The sequence below is a fragment of the Sarcophilus harrisii genome, chromosome 2 (genome assembly GCF_902635505.1).
Source record: "Sarcophilus harrisii chromosome 2, mSarHar1.11, whole genome shotgun sequence".
NCBI lineage: Eukaryota > Metazoa > Chordata > Mammalia > Dasyuromorphia > Dasyuridae > Sarcophilus > Sarcophilus harrisii.
The window spans coordinates 432726367-432746471 of NC_045427.1; the positions used below are offsets into that span (position 1 = coordinate 432726367).

General features: G+C 37.8%; 1 protein-coding gene across 4 annotated transcripts in view; it reads left to right on the forward strand.

Annotated features, from left to right (window-relative positions):
- The first annotated feature begins 6982 nt into the window (after positions 1-6982).
- Positions 6983-20105, forward strand: part of SUN5 (Sad1 and UNC84 domain containing 5) — a 42318-nt gene continuing 29195 nt past the window's right edge. Inside the window, exons 1-5 of one of the 4 annotated variants that reach the window (XM_031954089.1) lie at positions 7144-7227; positions 10102-10169; positions 10499-10602; positions 12752-12823; positions 17012-17111. In XM_031954089.1, the coding sequence (XP_031809949.1) occupies positions 10545-10602; positions 12752-12823; positions 17012-17111 (230 nt within the window). In that variant the 5' untranslated portion in view covers positions 7144-7227; positions 10102-10169; positions 10499-10544. Of the gene's footprint in view, positions 7228-10101; positions 10170-10498; positions 10603-12751; positions 12828-17011; positions 17112-20105 lie in introns of all 4 variants that reach the window. The other 3 variants (XM_023495493.2, XM_031954088.1, XM_031954090.1) reach the window with 3 other exon arrangements.

Sequence of the window (20105 nt, forward strand, 5' to 3'; positions counted from 1 at the left end):
GACCTATGTTTATGAAAATATTTATAGCAGCTATTTTAGTAGTGTCAAAAAATTGGAAATTTATGTGACATCTATTGATTGCAATGGAATACCATTGTGCTTTAAGAAATGACGATCAGGATGCTCTTAGAAAGACCTGGAAAGACTTGCATGAACTGATGCAAAGTGAAATGAGTAGAACCAAGACAACACTGTATATAGTTACAGCAATATTATGTGATGATCTCCTATAATAGAGTTAGTTCTCCTCAGCAATATGATGATCCAAGATAATTCTGAAGGCTCTATGATGAAAAATGATATCATCTCCAGATTAAGAACTGATGGTGTCTTAATGTAGACTGAAGAACACTTTTTCTTTACTTTTTTCATTTTTTGGGGGGGTGTCTGTGTTTTCTTTTACATCGTGACTAACATGACTAAAATAGAAATGTGTTTTTCAGGACTGCACATATATAATCTACATCAAATTGCTTGCCTTCTCAATGAAAGGGAGAAGGAAGAAAGGAAAGGAAAGAATTTAGAACTCAAAAAAAATTAATGTTAAAAATTGTTTTTAATTGTCAAAAAATTAAATATTATGTTTTTAAAAGAAAAAAATCCCCACCACTGAAGAGAACTACAGAACTACACAAAATGCAAGTTGAATTGAGATTCGAAGCTTTGAAGCTTTGACAGCTCGATCTTCCTGTATTATTAATTGCTCTGAATTCAAATATCTCTGCCACAGGAAATGCACTTACAAGGTGTACCACCCTCAATTTCTTCATCCCTAAAATGAAAAGAATGCACTAACTGGTCACCAAGATCTTTCTGCTTCTTTTTCTTCATTAAAGTTTTTTTTTTTTTTCAAAACATATGCATGGATAATTCTGCAACATTAGCCCTTGCAAAACTTTGTGTTCCAATTTCTCTCCTCTTCTCCCACACCCTTCCCTAGATGGCAAATAGTCCAATATATGTTAAACATGATAGAAATATATGTTAAATACAATATATGCCTACATATTTATATTATTATCTTGCTGTATAAAAAAATCAAATCAAACCAAAAAAAAAGATAAAGAAAATAAAATGCAAGCAAACAACAACAAAAAGAATGAAAATTCTATGTTGTGAACCACACTCAGTTCCACGTTCTCTCTCTGAGTGTAGACGGCTCTTTTTATGACAGGACTATTGGAACTGGTCTGAATCATCTCATTGCTGGAAAAAGCCACGTCCATGAGAATTGATCATCATATATTCTTGTTTGTTGCCGTGTACAATGAAATACTAGTTTTGCTCATTTCACTTAGCATCAGTTCATGTAAATCTCTCCAGGCCTTTCTGAAATCATCCTGCCTATCATTTCTTATAGAACAATAATATTCCATTGCATTTATATACCATAACTTATTCAGCCATTCTCCAACTGATGGGCTTCCATTCAGTTTCCAGTTTCTAGCCAATACAAAAAGGGCTGCCATAGACATTTTTGCACATGTGGGTCCCTTTCCCTCTTTTAAGATCTCTTTGGGATATAAGCCCAGTAGAAACACTGCTGGTTCAAAGGGTATGTATAGTTTGATAACTCTTTGGGTGTAGTTCCAAATTGCTCTCCAGAATGATTGGACCCATTCACCATTCCACCAGTCATGTATTAGTGTCCCAATTTTCTCACATCCCCCTCTAACATTCATCATTCTCTTTTCCTTATTTCATCATTATCTTAGTCAATCTGAGAGTTGTGGAGTGGTATCTTAGAGTTGTCTTAATTTGCATTTCTCTGATCAATAATGATTTAAAGCACCTTTTCACATGACTAGAGATGGTTTCAATTTCTTCACTGGAAAATTGTTTGTTCCTACCCTTTGACCATTTATCAGTTGGAGAATGGTTTGAATTCTTATAAATTTGGATCAATTCTCTACATATTTTAGAAATGAAGCTTTTATCAGAACCCTTGAATGTAAAAATGTTTTCCCTGTTTATTGCTTCCTTTCTAATCTTGTCTGCATTAGTTTTGTTTGTACAAAAACTTTTTAACTTAATATAACCAAAATTATATATTTTGTGATCAATAATGATCTCTAGTTCTTCTTTGGTCACAAATTCCTTCCTAACATATTCCACTCATCAAACACTCTTTTTAAGCCAGTACTAAATGGTTTTGATAACCATTTCTTTATAATATAGTTTTAGATCTGGTGCAGCTAGGCCCCCTTCTTTTGCTTTTTTTTTTTTTTTTTTTTTCATTAATTCCCTTGAAATTCTTGACCTTTCTTTCTTCCAGATGAATTTTGTTATTATTTTTTCTAGGTCTGTAAAATAATTCCTTGGGAGTTTGATTGGTATAGCACTAAATAAATAGATGAATTTAGGTAGTTTTGTCATCTTTATTATATTTTCTGGACCTATCCAAGAGCACTTGATATTTTTCCACTTGTTTAGATCTGGCTTTATTTGTGTGAAAAGTGTTTTGTAGTTGTGTTCATATAGTTCCTGACTTACCCTTGGTAGTCTCTTTCTGCTTAATTCTATGATTCTATGATTTGTATCCCTGGCTCTTTCCAGCAGATCATTTAGCCAAAGAAGGAAATGAGGTCTTCAGAGTCTGGATGTAGTCCTTTTGTACTGAAAATTTATTCTTCAGAACATACACATAGAGGTTTTCCATTTCCCAACATGCTATTACTTTAATACTTTTTGTCTCAGTTTACCAGTCCATGAAATGGGTGTGACATGAAATTGCAGAGTTACTTTCTCATGACTGAGATACAAATCAAGCTCATTGGGAGGAGATGCAAATATTTACTGAAATGAAATCATATTCATGGTTAACTCTCTAGAGCTTTTCCGTTTCTTAACATAAGAAGATTTCTCATGGCTCCACAGAAGATATCTCATGGCTCACTGGAAATCCTGGGCAATTTAATAGCAATTGGAAACTTGGGCATTTGAATGGCATTGGCTGTGGTTCGTGGAAAAAGCATTGCCTCTGGAGCAAGAGGACCTGGGTTCAAATTCCACTTCTTTTTTTTTCTTTTTTTTTTTTTATTTAATAGCCTTTTATTTACAGGTTATATGCATGGGTAACTTTACAGCATTAACAATTGCCAAACCTCTTGTTCCAATTTTTCACCTCATTCTCCCACTCCCCAGATGGCAGGATGACCACTAGATGTTAAATATATTAAAATATAAATTAGATACACAATAAGTATACATGATCAAAATGTTATTTTGCTGTACAAAAAGAATCAGACTCTGAAATATTGTACAATTAGCTTGTGAAGGAAATCAAAAATGCATGTGGGCAAAAATATAGGGATTGGGAATTCAATGTAATGGTTTTTAGTCATCTCCCAGAGTTCTTTCTCTGGGCATAGCTGGTTCAGTTCATTACTGCTCCATTGGAAATGATTTGTTTGATCTCGTTGCTGAGGATGGCCAGGTCCATCAGAACTGGTCATCATATAGTATTGTTGTTGAAGTATATAATGATCTCCTGGTCCTGCTCATCAAATTCCACTTCTGATGCTTATTACTTGTGTAACCTTAGACAAGTCACCACCTATTTTTACCTCTGTTGTTTTATCTATAAAAATAAAGGGTTGAACAAACTGGCTTCGGAGGTCCCTTCCAGTTCTAGGATCCTACGATTGAGCAACATCCTGACTCTTCTGCTGAAACACTCCACTGTTACTACAATTCAAAGCTAGCAATAGCCAACACCTTTCCATTTATTTAGTCAATCAAAACATCTGCCACTATACATCAGAAATTCAAAGAGACAAATATTTTAATCCAAGGGGATTGCTGAAGGTTTAAAGAATCAAAAGGTTTACAAATCATTTCCAGTGGAGCAGTAATGAACTGAACCAGCTACGCCCAGCGAAAGAACTCTGGGAGATGACTAAAAACCATTACATTGAACTCCCAATCCCTATATTTTTGCCCACCTGCATTTTTGATTTTCTTCACAAGCTAATTGTACAATATTTCAGAGTCCGATTCTATTTGTACAGCAAAATAACGGTTTGGTCATGTATACTTATTGTGTATCTAATTTATATTTTAATATATTTAACATCTAGTGGTCATCCTGCCATCTGGGGGAGGGGGTGGGAGGTAAGAGGGGAAAAACTGGAACAAGAGGTTTGGCAATTTTCAATGCTGTAAAGTTACCCATACATATAACCTGTAAATAAAAGGCTATTAAATAATAATAAAAAAAAAAAGAATCAAAAGGTTTAGAGCTATAGGGAATTTTACAATTTATCTAATCCAACCCCTTCATTTTACAGATGGAGAAACTGGGGCCAAGAAAAGTAAAGTGACCTCAAAGGGTTAAATAAATGTGACATGGTAGGAGTCATAGGGAAGGGAGGAGAGACTAAACATTTTTATGGTATCATGTGCCAAGCACTGATAAGTACTTAATAACTATTATCTCATCTAACCCTCATAACAACCTCTAAGGTAGGTACTGTTATTATTTCCATTTTACAGTGGGGAAAAAGAGATAGACAAAGGTTAAATGACTTGCTCAAGATCACACAGCTGACAAGTGTCTAAGGCTGTATTTACTGACTCTATCTGTTTTTGCCACCTGATATTTCCTTATAGTGGTGGTAAAATTTCCCAAGTCAAGACAAATAAGAAATCCTGTAGCTGAGATTCAAATCCAAGTCCTTCGACCTCCAATCCAGTTTTCTTCCCATTGACTGAAGGAGAGAGCACCCAAACTGGACTTTGAAAGAAAGATGGCATTTCATAAGTTGGCTGGTTTTTATGCTTCACTCTTGAAGGGAACCAAAATGACATCGCTATGTTAGATTCGAGTTACAATGTGTTTGTGGCTGATCAGACCAATACTAGCTCGGAATCCTCTGTTGTATATCTCTATTTCTTCTGAACTAATTCAATTCTGCTTTGCTCATAGAACACAGCACCTTCTCTGATGAGAGCATGTCATGCTGGACAGTCCTATGATAGGGTCTTACATATCATACAATCCATTCTAAAGTTCTTAAGAAAGATATGGACAAAGGGATATTCGCTATGAGCAATGGGTGTTTATTTTCAGGGATGATCAAACAGGATTTAATACATGTAGGACCAATGGTAGAGAGTGATGAGTTCAGGGAAAGGTGAAATCTTTGGGCATAGGGATGCATTTTGATGTAGTCACCCAGAAAAGCACTTTCTGTCCTATGCAGACAGTGATAGAATTTAGCAAATGTCTGTATTATAAATTTAACAAATGTCTGTATTATAAATTCACTGAGACAGAACTCATGAAACTGGAAGGAACTCCAAGAAAAGTTCAACTCTTCAACTTCAGGGGATATGTTTATACCTATTTTATAGATAATAACAACAATGAAGTCCAGTAATGTTATTACTTTCCCAAGTCAACAAAGTAGAGATGGGACTAGAACCCACAAAACCCTTTATTTGTTCCTCAAAGAGCAATAGCTAGCAATAAGAAGACCTTAGTTTCAATTACATATGTATTATTCATCCCACTTTGGGTTACTTTTCTAAGCCTCAATTCTTTCATCCATAAAAAATGCAAACAATAGTCACTGCCCAAACCTATTTCAGAGAGATTTTGTGAAGATCAGGACACAATAGATTTACAAGCATTTTGTAATTATAACAGTGAGAGGCAGGGTTTAGCAGGTAGAATGCCCCTGAGTCAAGAGAATATCCATTGAAATCTGCCTTTATATGAAATCATTCTAGCTGTGTGACCCTAGGCATGTTGTTTGACCACTCAGTGGTCCTGAGCAACTTTTTAAGGCTGTAAATTGAATATTTATAGACTTAAATTGATAGAGAAAATTATCTTCACAGGAAGCCCTTTGAATCAATGAAATCACAATGAAATGACTTTTTTTAATCCACATATTATTATCCTGGTCCCCATCACAATGGATTATCAGATACCCCCGAAAAATCAGTCCCATTGATCCGAGTCAGGGATGCTGGGCCAGGGAAATCTGGAAAGCGAATCACCAGAAAACCAGATGATGAGAAAGGGTAACTGGAAACCCTACAAGAAATAGTGAAATCAAGAAGTTTTGCAAGTCTTGTCACCACTGCAGCCTATGATCCCAATAGACTCCTGAAGATTTAGTTTTGCAGAGGAGAAATTGGGACTCAGAAAGGGAACTTATTCTTCCAAGATCATAAAACAGTAACAAGTGGCAGATTGAGGGCTTATACTCAAGTCATCTGACTTTTCCCCCTGAATTGTCCTGCCAAGCTATGCTAATCATTGGGTGTTAGGCACAGAAATGCCCTAAACTCGTGTTCTAGTCTCTCCCTCCCTCTCTCTCTCTCTCTCTCTCTCTCTCTCTCTCTCTCTCTCTCTCTCTCTTTATCTCTATCTTTCTCTTTATCTCTCTATCTCTATCTCTATCTCTTTATATCTCTCTCTCTATCTCTCTTTCTCTCTCTGTCTTTATCTCTATCTATCTCTTTATCTCTCTTTCTATATATCTATCTCCTTATCTCTCTCTTTCTCTATCTCTATCTATCTCTTTCTCTCTCTATCTCTATCTCTATCTCTCTCTCTCTTTCGGTCTCTCTCTTTCTCTCTCTCTCTATCTCTTTATCTCTCTCTTTCTTTCTGTCTCTCTCCCTCTTTCTCTGTCTCTCTTTCTCTCTCTCTTTCCCTCTCTCTCTCTTTCTCTCTCATATATTAGGTTTGAGGGCAAATCAATTCTCTGTGTTTTACCATCTGTCCCTGTAAAAAAGAGTAAGGCAAATCAAATGGGACCTAAAGTCACCATCTGACATTCAATAATTCCATATGGAGTGGTTACACTGTACACTCCAGTTAAGGAAAGCTAATTAGATGTCAGGTCTAGGGTTCCAGTGCTGTGAATGGGACTACAGTGTGTCTGTGCTGTATTCTGAGCCTGCCTCCATCTGTGAAGTCACTAGCCCATCTGTGAGGTCACACTGAGTTAAGGCGGCTTCCATAAACCTCCCTGTCTACCCTTGACAGGACATCTTTATGGTGTCCCAAAGCAGGAGTTTGCCCAATATCTAGTACCTTTCTTCCCAATATAGTGTAGCGATACCCCATTCTTTGAACAAAGCCCTCCAGTGGAATCTGAGGAAGAAAAATATGCGTCGGAATCAAAGGGGACATTCAATTGACTGTTCCAACAGAACAGAGAATGAGAGTGACAGGGATCCAACCCCAACTCCATTGACCAGATCCAGAAGGTAGAGAAAATCTTGAGGTTTAGCAAGATACCTGGAATGGAGGGAGGGAGAAAAGACTCCCAGGGAGCACAGGAGCTTGGTACTGGGACTGCCTGGAAGGGGCCCAATCCCATGTTCCCTTTTTGAGGAGGAAGAAGTAAAGATCTACGTCCTTCAAGCTCTGCCCCTGGCCCAGCCTTCTGGGAAGGGGGACAGCTAGGTTCTGATCCCCATATTCTGTCCCTGGTATGATCTCCTGAGGAAGGGCTTGTTGGTTCCCAGGAAGGTGCCCTGCCCAGGCAATCCTTTTAGAAGAAGATGCTTTCAAAGTTTTGTAGTAACCTACATTCATTCATTCATTCATTCATGTGTATACACATTCATGAATACAATAGCTATTTATGAAGTTCCAGGAGTCATGGTAAGTGTTGGGGATCCAAGGCCAAAGACAAAATATGTCTTTGAAAGTCTTATATTCTACTGATGACAAATAGTGCGATCACAGATAAGAAAATAGACAGGTGCCATCCATATCCAGAGAAAGAAGTGATATGACTATATATGTATACACATATATTTATGTCTAATGGCAACCTCTTCTAGAGCAAGGTTGGGAGGGAGACACAAAAAAAAAAAAAAAAAAAAAAAAAAAAACACTTAAAAATACACAGCAAAAAAAAAAAAAAACTTAGAAGGAAGCACAGAAAAGCATGGTAGTTTTGAAAACAATATATGGTATTTATTACATTTTTCAAAAAAAGTAATTGGTGTGAAATGGAAATTCATGATTTTATATTGAATCTTTTTATGTTGTGCTGTTTTAAAGATGTATTCTTTTTGTCTTTTATTTTTAAGTTAAAAATGAATTTTAATTTTTTAAAAAGAAAGAAAATACAAAGTAATTTCATGAGAGTGAGGAGGATGACAGCAATTAAGGACATCAGAGTAGCCCTTGAAAAGGAAGTAGTATTTAAGCTAAACCTTGAAGGCAAGTCAAGAATCCACAAGACTCACTCATTATATGTCTTTGGACAAATCAATTCTACTCTCCAGGCCTCTGTGTTCCCCTGCATTTCAGGTATGGGAGACAGTCTTTGCAAAAAAGATATAATATGGAATCAAATATGAATGGGAAGTATTCCCTAAGATAGTTTAAGATAGAATGTTAAAAATTGTCTTTACATGTAATTGGGAAAACTAAAATACTATTAATTTTTTTAATTAAAATAAAAGAAATATATGCACATTCTCTCCAATAGTCACAACCTAAGGAAATATGAGAACCACCTGGGAAATTATGTTTACATACATTCATATACACACAAACATCCTCACATGTGTCATTTCTTGTGTGTCCAGTGGGTGTCTACTCAGTAGTGCCACTGACTGGCCGTGACTATTTCTAATCATAAAATTTGTGAACAGTATTTTGTAGGCACCTGAAGAACGCTTCATGACCAATGCTAGCAGTATAACTGATCTGGAGGACAGGGGCAAGCAGAGAGAAATCAGAAGGCTGGAATTCAAATTTCAGCTCCACCAAAATTCTTGAATGTAGTGGTGGTGCATTTGCAGGTGATGAGAAGATGGGATCCAAGCTTTTGTTGAGGTCTCCAGATTTCACTTTTTCAACATCTCTTGAATAAGTCCTCTGCTACCACTCTAGTGCAGCCCTCATCATCTCACATCTGAACTATCAAAAAAGCCTGCTGGTGGATTTACTTGCCTCAAGTCTGCCCCTATTCCAATCCATTCAGCCCCTAAAATGCTTTTCCTTAAACACAAATCTGATCATAACTCTCTTCAATCTCCCTCTCCCTCCCCCACCCTTCTCTCTTCCTCCCTTCTTCCCTCTCCTCTCTCTCCTTCTCCTTCTCCCTTTCTCCCTCCCTCTCTCCCTTTCCCTCTCTTTCTCCCTTTCCTCTCTGTCTCTCTCTTTTTCTCTTTGTCTCTCTCTCTTTTTCTCTGTCTCTCTCTCTTTTTCTCTGTCTCTCTTTTTCTCTGTCTCTGTCTCTCACTGTCTCTCTGTCTCTGTCTGTGTGTGTGTGTGTGTGTGTGTCTCTTTTTCTCTCTCTCTCTCAATAAACTCCTGTGGATTCCTATTGCTTCATGTGCAAATATAAAATGCTGTTTGACATTCAAAGCCCTTCACAACCTAGCCCCTGCTACCTTTCCAGGCTTCTTAAATGTGATACTCTGACAAGTGTTCTGATACAGTGACACTGGCCTCCTGCTATTTCACTCCGTCTCTCAGTTCTCGACATTTTCTTTTTACTCTCTCCTTCTCCTGGAAGGATCTCCCTCCTCTGCTCTGTCTACTGACCTCCCTCGCTGACTTTAAATTCAAGTAAAAGTCTACCTCCTACAGGAAATCTTCCCCAACCCCTCTTAATTCCAGTGCTTTCTCTCTTTTAATCATATCCTATTTAACCAGTCAAAAGCTTGCTTTGTATATATTTCTTTGCATGTTGTCTTCCCAATTAGATTTAAATTTTCTGTGGGTAGGAACTATCTTTTTGCCTCTTTTTATATTCCCAATACAGTGCCTGGTAAGTACATAGCAAGTGCTTAATGTTTATTGAATTACAATTGTATGGCAGATAGTCTATACAAAGACTGAGATAGGATAGAAATGGGATGGTAGCTCTAGCAGTGTGCAGAGATTGAGGTGGGAAGTGAGTACATTGAAGATATTTGAAGGAGATTGATTTTCCTAAGCTGCATATCCAACCAGGTCCCCTCCCACCCACTCCCACCTCCACCTCCACACCTACTCAATAAAGTCCAGTGACTTATCTCTGAGATCAAATGCAAAATTCTCTGTTTGGTGTTCAAAGTCCTCCATAACCTAACCTCACTCTTTCCAATCTTTATACGCTCTGCTATTCTCCTCAGATACTCTTCCAGCCAATGAAACTGTCCTCTTAGATGTTGCACTAACAAGACACTATCTCCCATCTCAGGTAATTTCTCAGGTTGCCTTCCACACCTAGAATGCTTCACTTCCCGGATTTCCTGGTTTCTTTTTAGCCTCCTTCCAGCTAAAACCCCACTATCTATGGCAAGCCTTTCTCAATCCTTCTTAATTCTAGTACCTTTACTCTCTTAATATTTCCTATTTATCTTGTACATATAGCTTGTTTATCCATATCTGTTTGTTTGTTGTCTCCTCATCAGATTAGAGGCAGAAACTGTCACTTCTTTTTTTAGTTTTCACTCTTAGCTCAGTGCCTGACATATAGTCACTTAATAAATGCTTATTGACTGTCTGAATGTGATTCTCTCTCCCCAGGCCATCATCTCGAAACCAAACTCTCACGGTATCTGATGAAGGAAGTATGAATGAGAGTCCTGAAGACTCCTACTTGATCACCAGAACCAGTGAGCAGAGCACCAGTAAGTAGGGGGATGGAGGAGTAGGAAGAATTAAAAGCAGTGGTAGGACACCAAACTTGTGGTAATGCTGGTGCTGGTGTTGGTGCTGATGGTGCTAGTGGTCCTTTGTTCTCAAAGAGAACCACTAGCTAAAGTTGTCTTTTGATGCATGTCATTAGGAGCTTTTCTCCCAGTATGCTGATAAGGCCATTAAAGCACTGTTACCATTCTCTCTCTTCCTCTCTTTCCAAACAAGAAACCGAGAAATCCTCCAATATTCGGTGATCAGTGACTGATAACCACACATTTACATAGTTTTGTAATCATCAGGAGCTTTCATTTTAAACCTCTCAAAAACTCTATAATGAAAGCAGGGCAAATATTATTTTTCCCATTTATAGAACAAGAATCAGGCTCAGGTAACATGCTAGTAAATGACAGAGCTAGGATTAGAATCCAGGTCCTATAACTGTGTCTTGAAGGTTCTATTTCACATCTGAAGGTGGGGAAGAACAGGGGAGCCATATTTACATTTTAAGCAATATCTCAAAGTAAAGGAATAAAGGAGAGCTAATGGTGTGATTTCAGTTATGCATCAGTGAATAAGAAGTGAGGTTTTTGGACAAAGGACTTTCTTGTCACCCAGAAAACTGAATCAATTGGCAGCTCCCTCCTCCACCTCCTCATAGCACCAGGTCTCTGTCTCCCTGAGGCAGCTGGTTATCATAGATAGAGAGCTCTTTGTGGGGTCAGGAAGACTAAGATTCAAGAGTATTTCAGATGACTTATAGCTGTGTTCCTCTGAGAAATTTATTTAGCCTCTTTCACTCTGTTTCTTTATCTATAAAATAGGTTTAATAATAGTACCTACTTTATGTTATCTTATTTGGATTGTGCATCTGTGTATTTCCACTATCTTAACCTTCCTCTAGAACAAACTCAACCAGGACAGCCTGGAACTAAATGGACTATTTGGGAAATCCCAAGCCCCAGCACAGAGAGGTAGAAGTCTCTTAAAGTCTAGTCCCTTCCAGAACTATCCAGTCAGTCCTCTGCCTACTGAAGGCATCATGGTGATGGCGGCACCTTGTGTTTATAATTCCAGGGGAGGCAGATCTTCTTTAGTTGTCTTCAAATCATCCCCATCCAACCCTGGCTCCCAGGGATGACCAAAGTGAAACTTGCACACTTGCATCTAATAGCCATGACTCTCTTACTAATCCCCTCCCAGAGGTCAGATAGACAAAACCTTATGTATTAATAATTGCTCATAGACCAAAGATAAGGATATTTGACCAAATGCATGATGTAATAGAAAGAACAATAGATTTGGAGGTGAGGTGGGATTTATGTGTGCTTTAATTTGATAGAGAAAAAGACAGGCAGACAGACAGACAGACAGATAGATAGATAATTTACTAAGCACTCAATTCATACCAAGGGTTCTGCTAAACCTTGAAGAGACAAATACAAAAAAGTAAAATAACCTCTCCCCTCAGCGAATTCACATCCTTCCTGAAGCCTTTCTGTAGTACCATAGGAAGCAATAAATATTTGATGACTATTGACTGACTTTCATATCACACACAAAGAGGAATTGGAAGTTGGGAAGAGCTACCCAGCAGCATGATTGGCCAGGAAGTGAGGTAGAGGCCTGGCTCTAGGTGAGAGAGATTATTCAAAAACTCAGCTAGCTCCGGGACCCTCTGGGTTTCAGGAGAACGAGGTGGGAGTGATGGCAGGACTGGAGTTGGTATATAGTAATGTATTGGGGCCTTTCTCCACTTCTACTCTCATTGATGAGTGAGTTTGATCCTCCATAGAGCTAGACTGGCTAACTCCCTCTTCTCCTCTGGATTCCCAGGGGAACTTCTTAAGGACAGTGGAGCTCTTCTCTATAATGACTAATAATGGATTTAAAGTCAGAAGAGCAGACTTCAAAACCTAGATCTTCTACTTTCTATCTGCATGACTTTAGCCAAGTCACTTTTTCTTACTAAAACTTCAGTTTTTTTTCCTCTGTAAAATAAGAAAGAAGAGCATACTAGGTAAATGATCTTTAAAGTATCTCAGAATTCTCTAACTCTATGAGTTTAGTCACAGGACTGGGATAAGACTTCTTTAAATGTTTCTGTTACTTAATTACATTCATTTTTGTGTCCTCAAACAGGTGAAGAAGATTCACCCCAAATAGTCACGGCTATCATCCCTTCTTCTTGCAGAAACTTGCTAAGCAGTCTGAGTACGTACGTATGTATGAAAGATGAAGCATTTGCCATCTCCTTGGAATGGCCTGATGCTAAGGGCCCAAAGCATCATGGGAATTTGACTTGTACCCACTATCAGCCTATCCCATTGGTAAGGTCCCTTGGGAGGACTTTGTTAGTATTCTTTTCAAATCCACCAGGGAACTCAAGGAGACTGATGAAGATCTATCTGCTCTGAGAGTACTCATAATTCTGCCCTAAACTTGGCCAATTTCCTTCCCCCAAAACAGGAATACACAATACCACCCAGCCCCCCACTAGAAACATACCTCAAGGCATCTGATCTGAGTGGGCTTAAATATCATCTCCATATATAAGGTGGCACTCTTTTATAATTATTAATAGAATTTCTCACTCATAATGAGTCATTACTAGTTATTGTTTATGATTAATGGTTAGTAATTGTCCATTAACCATTACATGGTTACTTTTAGGAACCCTTAACAGTAACAAATGCTCAGAGCTAGATTTCAAGTCTAGCAGTCTTTCTGAAAAATGAATGTAAAATCATGAAGAGAGACAAGATGGTGCTATAGAAAAACCACTGGAGATATTTGGATTTGAATCCTGATTCTAATGCCTTTTTGAGCTTTGGAACCCTAGACAAATCTTGTGTCTAAATTCCTTGAGAAAGCTGTTTACAATAAGTGCCTTCACCTCTTCTCCTCTTCCCCTCTGCTGAACTCTATAATCTGTCTCTTGATCTCATCAATGAACTGAAATTGTTCTCTCCAAATCACCAATGATTTCTTAATTGACAAACCCAATGGCTTTTTCTCAATCCTCATCCTTCTTGATTTCTCTGCAGCCTTTGATACTTCCAAATACCCTCTTCTTGATAATTCTGTGCTCTCTAGGTTTTTCAGGACACTAATCTCTTCTGATTTTTCTCCTCACTATTTGATTGCTCTTTCTCAGTGTTCTTGGCTGAAACTTCATTCAGGTCAAGCTTGTTAATTTATCTGATAGGGCTTTATCCTGGTTCCTCTTCCCATTTTTCTTCATATTTCTTCACTTGTGATCTCATCAACTCCTATAGATTAATTATAATCTCTGTGGTGGTGATTCTTTTTAATTATATTTTATTCTTCCCAAATTCAATGTTAAAACAATTTTTAAACTTTTTTATAGTTTTGAGTTACACATTCTCTCTCCCTCTCAATTTCCACCCTGAAATAGTAAGCAATCCTACATAGTTTATACATGTGCAATCGTGTAAAACACTTCCATATTAGTCATTTTATACAAGAAGACTTGAATTTAAAAAATAATGACAGAAAGAGAATGAAAAAGGGTCATGCTTCATTTGTATTATAAGAACATCCGTTCTTTCTCTTGGGGCAGAGAGTACTTCACCATTAGTCTTTTAGAATTGACTTGGATCACTATATTGCTGAGAATAACTAAGCCATTGACAATTCATCATATAATCTTGCTGCTACTGTGTACCATGTTCTCCTGATTCTGTTCACTTCACTTTGCATCAGTTTGCGTAAGTCTTTCCAGATGTTTGTGGTCAGTTTGCTTGTGATTTCTTACAACACAATCATATTCATTCACAACCATTTACCACAATTTGTTTAGCCATTATCCAATTAATGAACATTCTCATTATTTCCAATTCTTAGCCACCACAAAAAGAACTGCTATAAATATTTTTCCCTTACTTTAGGACTTTGGAATATAGAACTAGCAATGGTATTGCTGAATTAAAGGGTATGCACAGTTTTATAGTCCTATGAGCAGAATTCTAAATTACTCTGTAGAATGACTGGATCAGTTCACAGCTCCACCAACAATGCATTAGTGTTCCAGTTTTCCCATATCCCTCCAGCACTTGTCATTTCCTATTCTGTCACTTTAACTAACTGATAGTTGTGAGATGTTTTCTCTAAGTTGTTTTAATTTATATCCCTCCAATCAATAGTGACTTAGAGCATTTTTTTCACATAACTATAGATAGCTTTGATTCCCTGAAACTTGCCTATTCATGTCCTTTGACCCTTTGTCAATTGAGGAATGACTTATATTTGCATAAATTTGACTCAATTCTATATAGATGACAAATGAGGCCTTTTCAGAGATACTTGTTGAAAATTTCCCCTCAGTTTTCTGATTTCTTTTTGATTTTGGTTACATTAGTTTCATCAGTGCAAAAACTTCCTAATTTTATATAATCAAAATTATTTTGCATTTTGTAATGCTCTAACAGATCTAACAGATCTAATAAACTATCCCATGCTCTTCCAATTTGTTTATGGTATCATCTGTTATATGTAAATGATCTATCCATTCTGAACTTCTGTTGTTCTACAGTACAAAATGTTGGTCTATACCTAGTTTCTGCCATATTGCTTTCCAGATTTTCCAACTATGATGATGATTCTCAAATCTACTTATGCAGCCCTAACTTTTCTTAGCTGACCTCCAGACTCTCATCTCCATCTATCTTTCAGCATCTACATCTAGATGTCCAGTTGACATCTTAACTCAACATATTCAAAACTGAATTCATTCTTTTCTCCAAATTCTCTACCTGTTCAATTTTTTTTCTTTTCACTATTGAGGGCACCACTATCCTCACAGTCCCCTAGATTCAAAACCTAGTTATTATCCTTGGTAGTTCACTTTTCTTGGTTGTTGATATTTCTCATCTTCCCGTATATAATCTGTTGCCAATGCCTCTTGATTTTGCCTTTGCAACATTCCCTCAAATACATCGTCCCTCTCTCTCTCTCTCTGCCTTAACCCTAGTGCACATCATTACTTCTTCATGTCTAGAAAATTTAAATAACCTTCTGGTTAATCTATCTGCCACAAGTCTCTCCTTGCTGAAGTCCATTCTCCACCAAAGGGATTTTCCTAAATTACAGGTCTAATCTTGTCACTCCCATGATCATACTCTAATTACCTCTAGGATCAAATATACAAAATTCTCAATTTGACTTTTCATAACCTGGTACTCACTCCACCTTTCTTAGCTTCTTAGACCTTGCACCTCTCGATATATTCTTCAATCCACTGACTTCCTTGCTGTTTCTTAAAGAAGACCCTTCAATATCCCAACTCTGGGTAATTCTCTGACTCTCCCCATTGCATGTAATGTTCTCTCTCCTCATATCTACCTTCTAGCTTCCATGGATTACTTCAAGTATCATCTATAAAGCCACCCTTTGCAGGAATCCCTTTCCCAATCCTTCTTAATTTTAGTGCCTTTTTTCTGTAAATTTTTCCTAATTATCCTGTGTGTAACTTGTTTGTACATAATTTGCATGCTTTCTCCCCCATTTCATTGTGAGCTTTTTCAGAGAAGGGGCTGTCTTTTGTCTCTTTTTGTATTTTCCATGTTTAGCACAGTTCCTGGTACACAGTAGATACAAAATACTTATTGACATAACAGCTCCTCATCTTTAGAGTGGGGATAAATATATTTATCCTATGTCTCACAAACTACTTGTTAGAAGTCTTTTGTAGATATTAAAATATTCTACAAATATAAGCTGTTGCTATTATTTCTAGCACTTCCTGGTCCCAAAGAATTTTGAAAAGTAGTTATCCCCTTTGATCTTCACAATACTTTAACGTGGAATAACAATGATTATTGTTCCCCTTTACAGATGAAGAAAGAGAAATTAACTTTCTCAGGGTCACAGAGAACCCAAGACTTAAAATCAGAAGACTCTTGCTTACTTCTGTTTTATTCAAGTCTCTAAGACTAAGAAACAATGAAAATAGGCAAATTACCTCTCTTGGGTCTTCAGTTTCCCTCACTCTAAAATTATGGGTTTCAATAAAATGGTGACTTACCATTCTAATATTCTATTTTCTGTATTTTAATATACCTCTCAGTTTTGACATTCCATGTTTTAAGTGCCTCTGAGCTCTGACATTTTACGTTTTCATGTCCTAAAATCTCATCTAACTTTGTCATTCTATCTTCTATGATTTGATTCAAAATCCTCACATTCCATGGACTAGTACTTGCTTAATATCCAGAATATGTCTCCCCTGTTTTCTTGACCCTAGAAATTTCCTTCAAACCAGGGATCTCCTTTTCCCATTCTCCCCCTCCATTCTTCCCAGAGGCCTTTTCTTCCCCCCTAAAGCCTCTGTTCCCTACTACCTACAGGGTGGTGTAGCTCACAACCCTCTTGTCTCCACAGTTCAGATCATCTGTTTTATCTCCAACCTGAGAAACACTGTCCATAAACTTCACCTCTTCCCCAAGTACATTGGGAGGACCCAGACAGGGGAAGCAACACTGTGAGTACAAAACCCAGTCCCAGGGTAGTGAAAGAGAGGAAAGCAATAGATAAAGAGTGGAAATCAGATCACTGAGAACCGAAGCTCAGTCCAAGGCCCCTGGGGAAAATGATAGAGTCAGCTAAATAATGACCCCTGGAAAGGTTACAAAAATTGGGGGTGTGGTCATGCCTGGATCTCCCAAGCACAAGGTAGGACTGGCCTACATATAAGAGAGAGATACAGACAGAGACAGAGAGAGATACAGACACAGAGACACAGACACAGACAGAGACACAGACACAGAGACAAAAATAGAGACAGACATAGAGACATACACACACAGAGAGACAGATTCAGAAAAACTCAGAGAGAGAGAGAAAGAGAGAGAGAGAGAGAGAGAGAGAGAGAGAAGAATCAGACAGGAGAGAAAGAGAAGTGAAAGAGACTGAAAGAGAGGAGAGACATACAGTCAGACAAACAGACAGAGACAAATATAGAAAAACAGACAGAGAGGAGAGAGACAGAGACAAACAGAGGCAGAGAGACAGACAGACAGAGAGATGGGGGAGAGAAAGAAAAAGAGGAGACAAAAGAGAGAGACAGAGATAGGGAGGAGAAAGACATAGGGGGAGAAGGAGAAAAAGAGAGAGGAAAAAAGATACAGAGGGAGACATAAGAGAGAAAATCCAGTGTGTCCTAAAGGAGTAAAGAGAAACTTCTTAGTTTCCTGATAAAGGCAAGCTTTGAGATGAATCCTGAAGATCAAGCAGGGTTTGGGGTAGAGAGAAAAGCAAAGAGGGATGTAAGGGAAGGCAGAAAGTGGGGAGGGCAGGGAGATAATCATAAGCAAGGAAAACCAATTAAACCAAATGAGGGCAGGGATAGAAGAATCTAGGTCATCCAAATCAAATCAAGTTTTCAGTTTTTCAATTCTTCCTTTAAAATGTCTCTTGCATCCATCTCCAAAATCACCCAAGTTCAGATCTAATCACTTCTCACCTGAGGTTTTGGAATCACAGTTTTAGAGTTAAAAGGAATATTTGAGTTCATTCTCAGAGTTTAGTTAAGTAACTTAACCACAGTCAGAGGTAATAAGCAAAAGAGACAGGATTTAAACCCAGGTCTCTTACTCCAAATCCAGTTGTTTCCATTACACCACTCTGGCTATTATAACAGCCTCCTAGATGAATTACTAAGCTTGAGTCTTCTACTTGAATCTGTCCTCCACATTTGGCCTGCCACATTCCTGCTCCTCAATTCCAGTGACAAGGCAGCCAGGAAAAAACAGCTCTTACTCTGCATTAGAAGAGAGAGATAATGTCTGGAGGTGATAGTCCTGCTGTACAGTTATTCCTTCCAGATCACTGGGGTTAGGGGTGCAGCATTCCTGTGATCTAGATAATCCACATAAAAAATTTGACCTTCCCTTTATATAGAGAAGTTGTCTGGTTTTTTCTTTTATATGGTGTTTACAATACCTTACCCTAAAATTTAGGTTAAGTGTTTGGTCATAAGCTATATTACACAATACTGTACACATATTTTATAATTTCTAAACTTTTTTCTGTGTCAACTACTGGTCTTTGCAAGTCATCTACAGCTTCTGCAAAACTTCTCAAAATTCCCATTTAATTTTGTTATGCCAACCTGTAATCTATCAAAATCAATTCAGGGGAATATCATGATGTGAAAGGAATAACTGTTCTCTGTCAGGTCAGACCAATGTGTTCAGTCACTTCTCAGTCATGTCTGATTCTTCATGACCCCATTTGGGATTGTCTTGCCAAATTCTTTCTCCAACTCATTTTACAGATGAGGAACCTGAGGCAAAAGGGGTTAAGAGACTTGTTCAGGGTCACACAGCTAGTAAATAAATGTTTGAGGTCAGATTTGAACTCCAAAAGATGAGTCTGCCTGACTTCAGGACCAGTACTCTGTCCACTCACTACATCACCTAACCCAGGATGATGCTGGGTATTAACATCATGCCCTGTAAGCATCAACTGGAAAAACTGGAAATATTTAGCCAAAAGAGAAGACTTAAGAGAAAGGTGAGCATTATCTTCAAGTTAGAGCTAGCATCAATAAGTGAAAGATGAAGGGAAACTTCTGAACAATTAAAGTCATCCAGAAATATCTTGGTCTCCCCTGAGGAGAGAGTTGGTTTCCCTACTGTTGCTTCTCTCTAAAATGAATTTTCCCAAAACACTATTAAATCTAGCTGTCCTCATCATCATTCCTCAAATCCAGCTAAGCCACTCACCTTATAGATCCCAAATATTCCATAAACATTGCCATTTCCAGATACTTTCAATGTCCTCCCTACTAATCGTGTCTTTCCTTCTCTTCACCAAATCATACCTTTATTTCCAGAACTAACAAAGTCTTCTCAACACAATCCAGCCCTCAGGGAACTCTCCCTCTGCTAAGACTCTGTTCCTTGGACATAAACTTTTTTATAGAATTATGTAATTTCTCTATATTCATTAGTCTTCACTCCCCATGAAGAAAGTTTCTTCCTCTCTGTGGTGAGAGGGTTGGTGACCTAATTTTGTCTCCCTCATAGCAGCAAGCAAAGGCCTGGGCCTTTAATTGACCAAGCCAATTAAATATACCAGTTGACGATGCATTCAAACAACAGCAGATTCTCTAAGCAACATTATCCAGCATCCAATACAGACTGATTTATGATTAAATATTCTGAAAGAAGCAGCCCAGACCATAGATTGTCCAAAACTATGTTAATTCAGAAATTATTTTGTTTAATTTTTGAAGTTTACTCATACCTAGGTTTAAAAAAAAAAAGAAAGAAAATTTTATCTTCCTAAGTGTGCTTTGCTTGAGTAAATTTTTCACTGAATATATATCCTTCAAGAAATGGACCAGAAGGTAGACCTCAGGATACAGCAAGATGGGGTGATTGTGCTGCAAGGGCAGGAATGGAGGTTAATAAACCAAGAAGAAAGGGAGAAACCTCTTGCCATTTATTAATAGTCTTCAGAAAAATGAAGT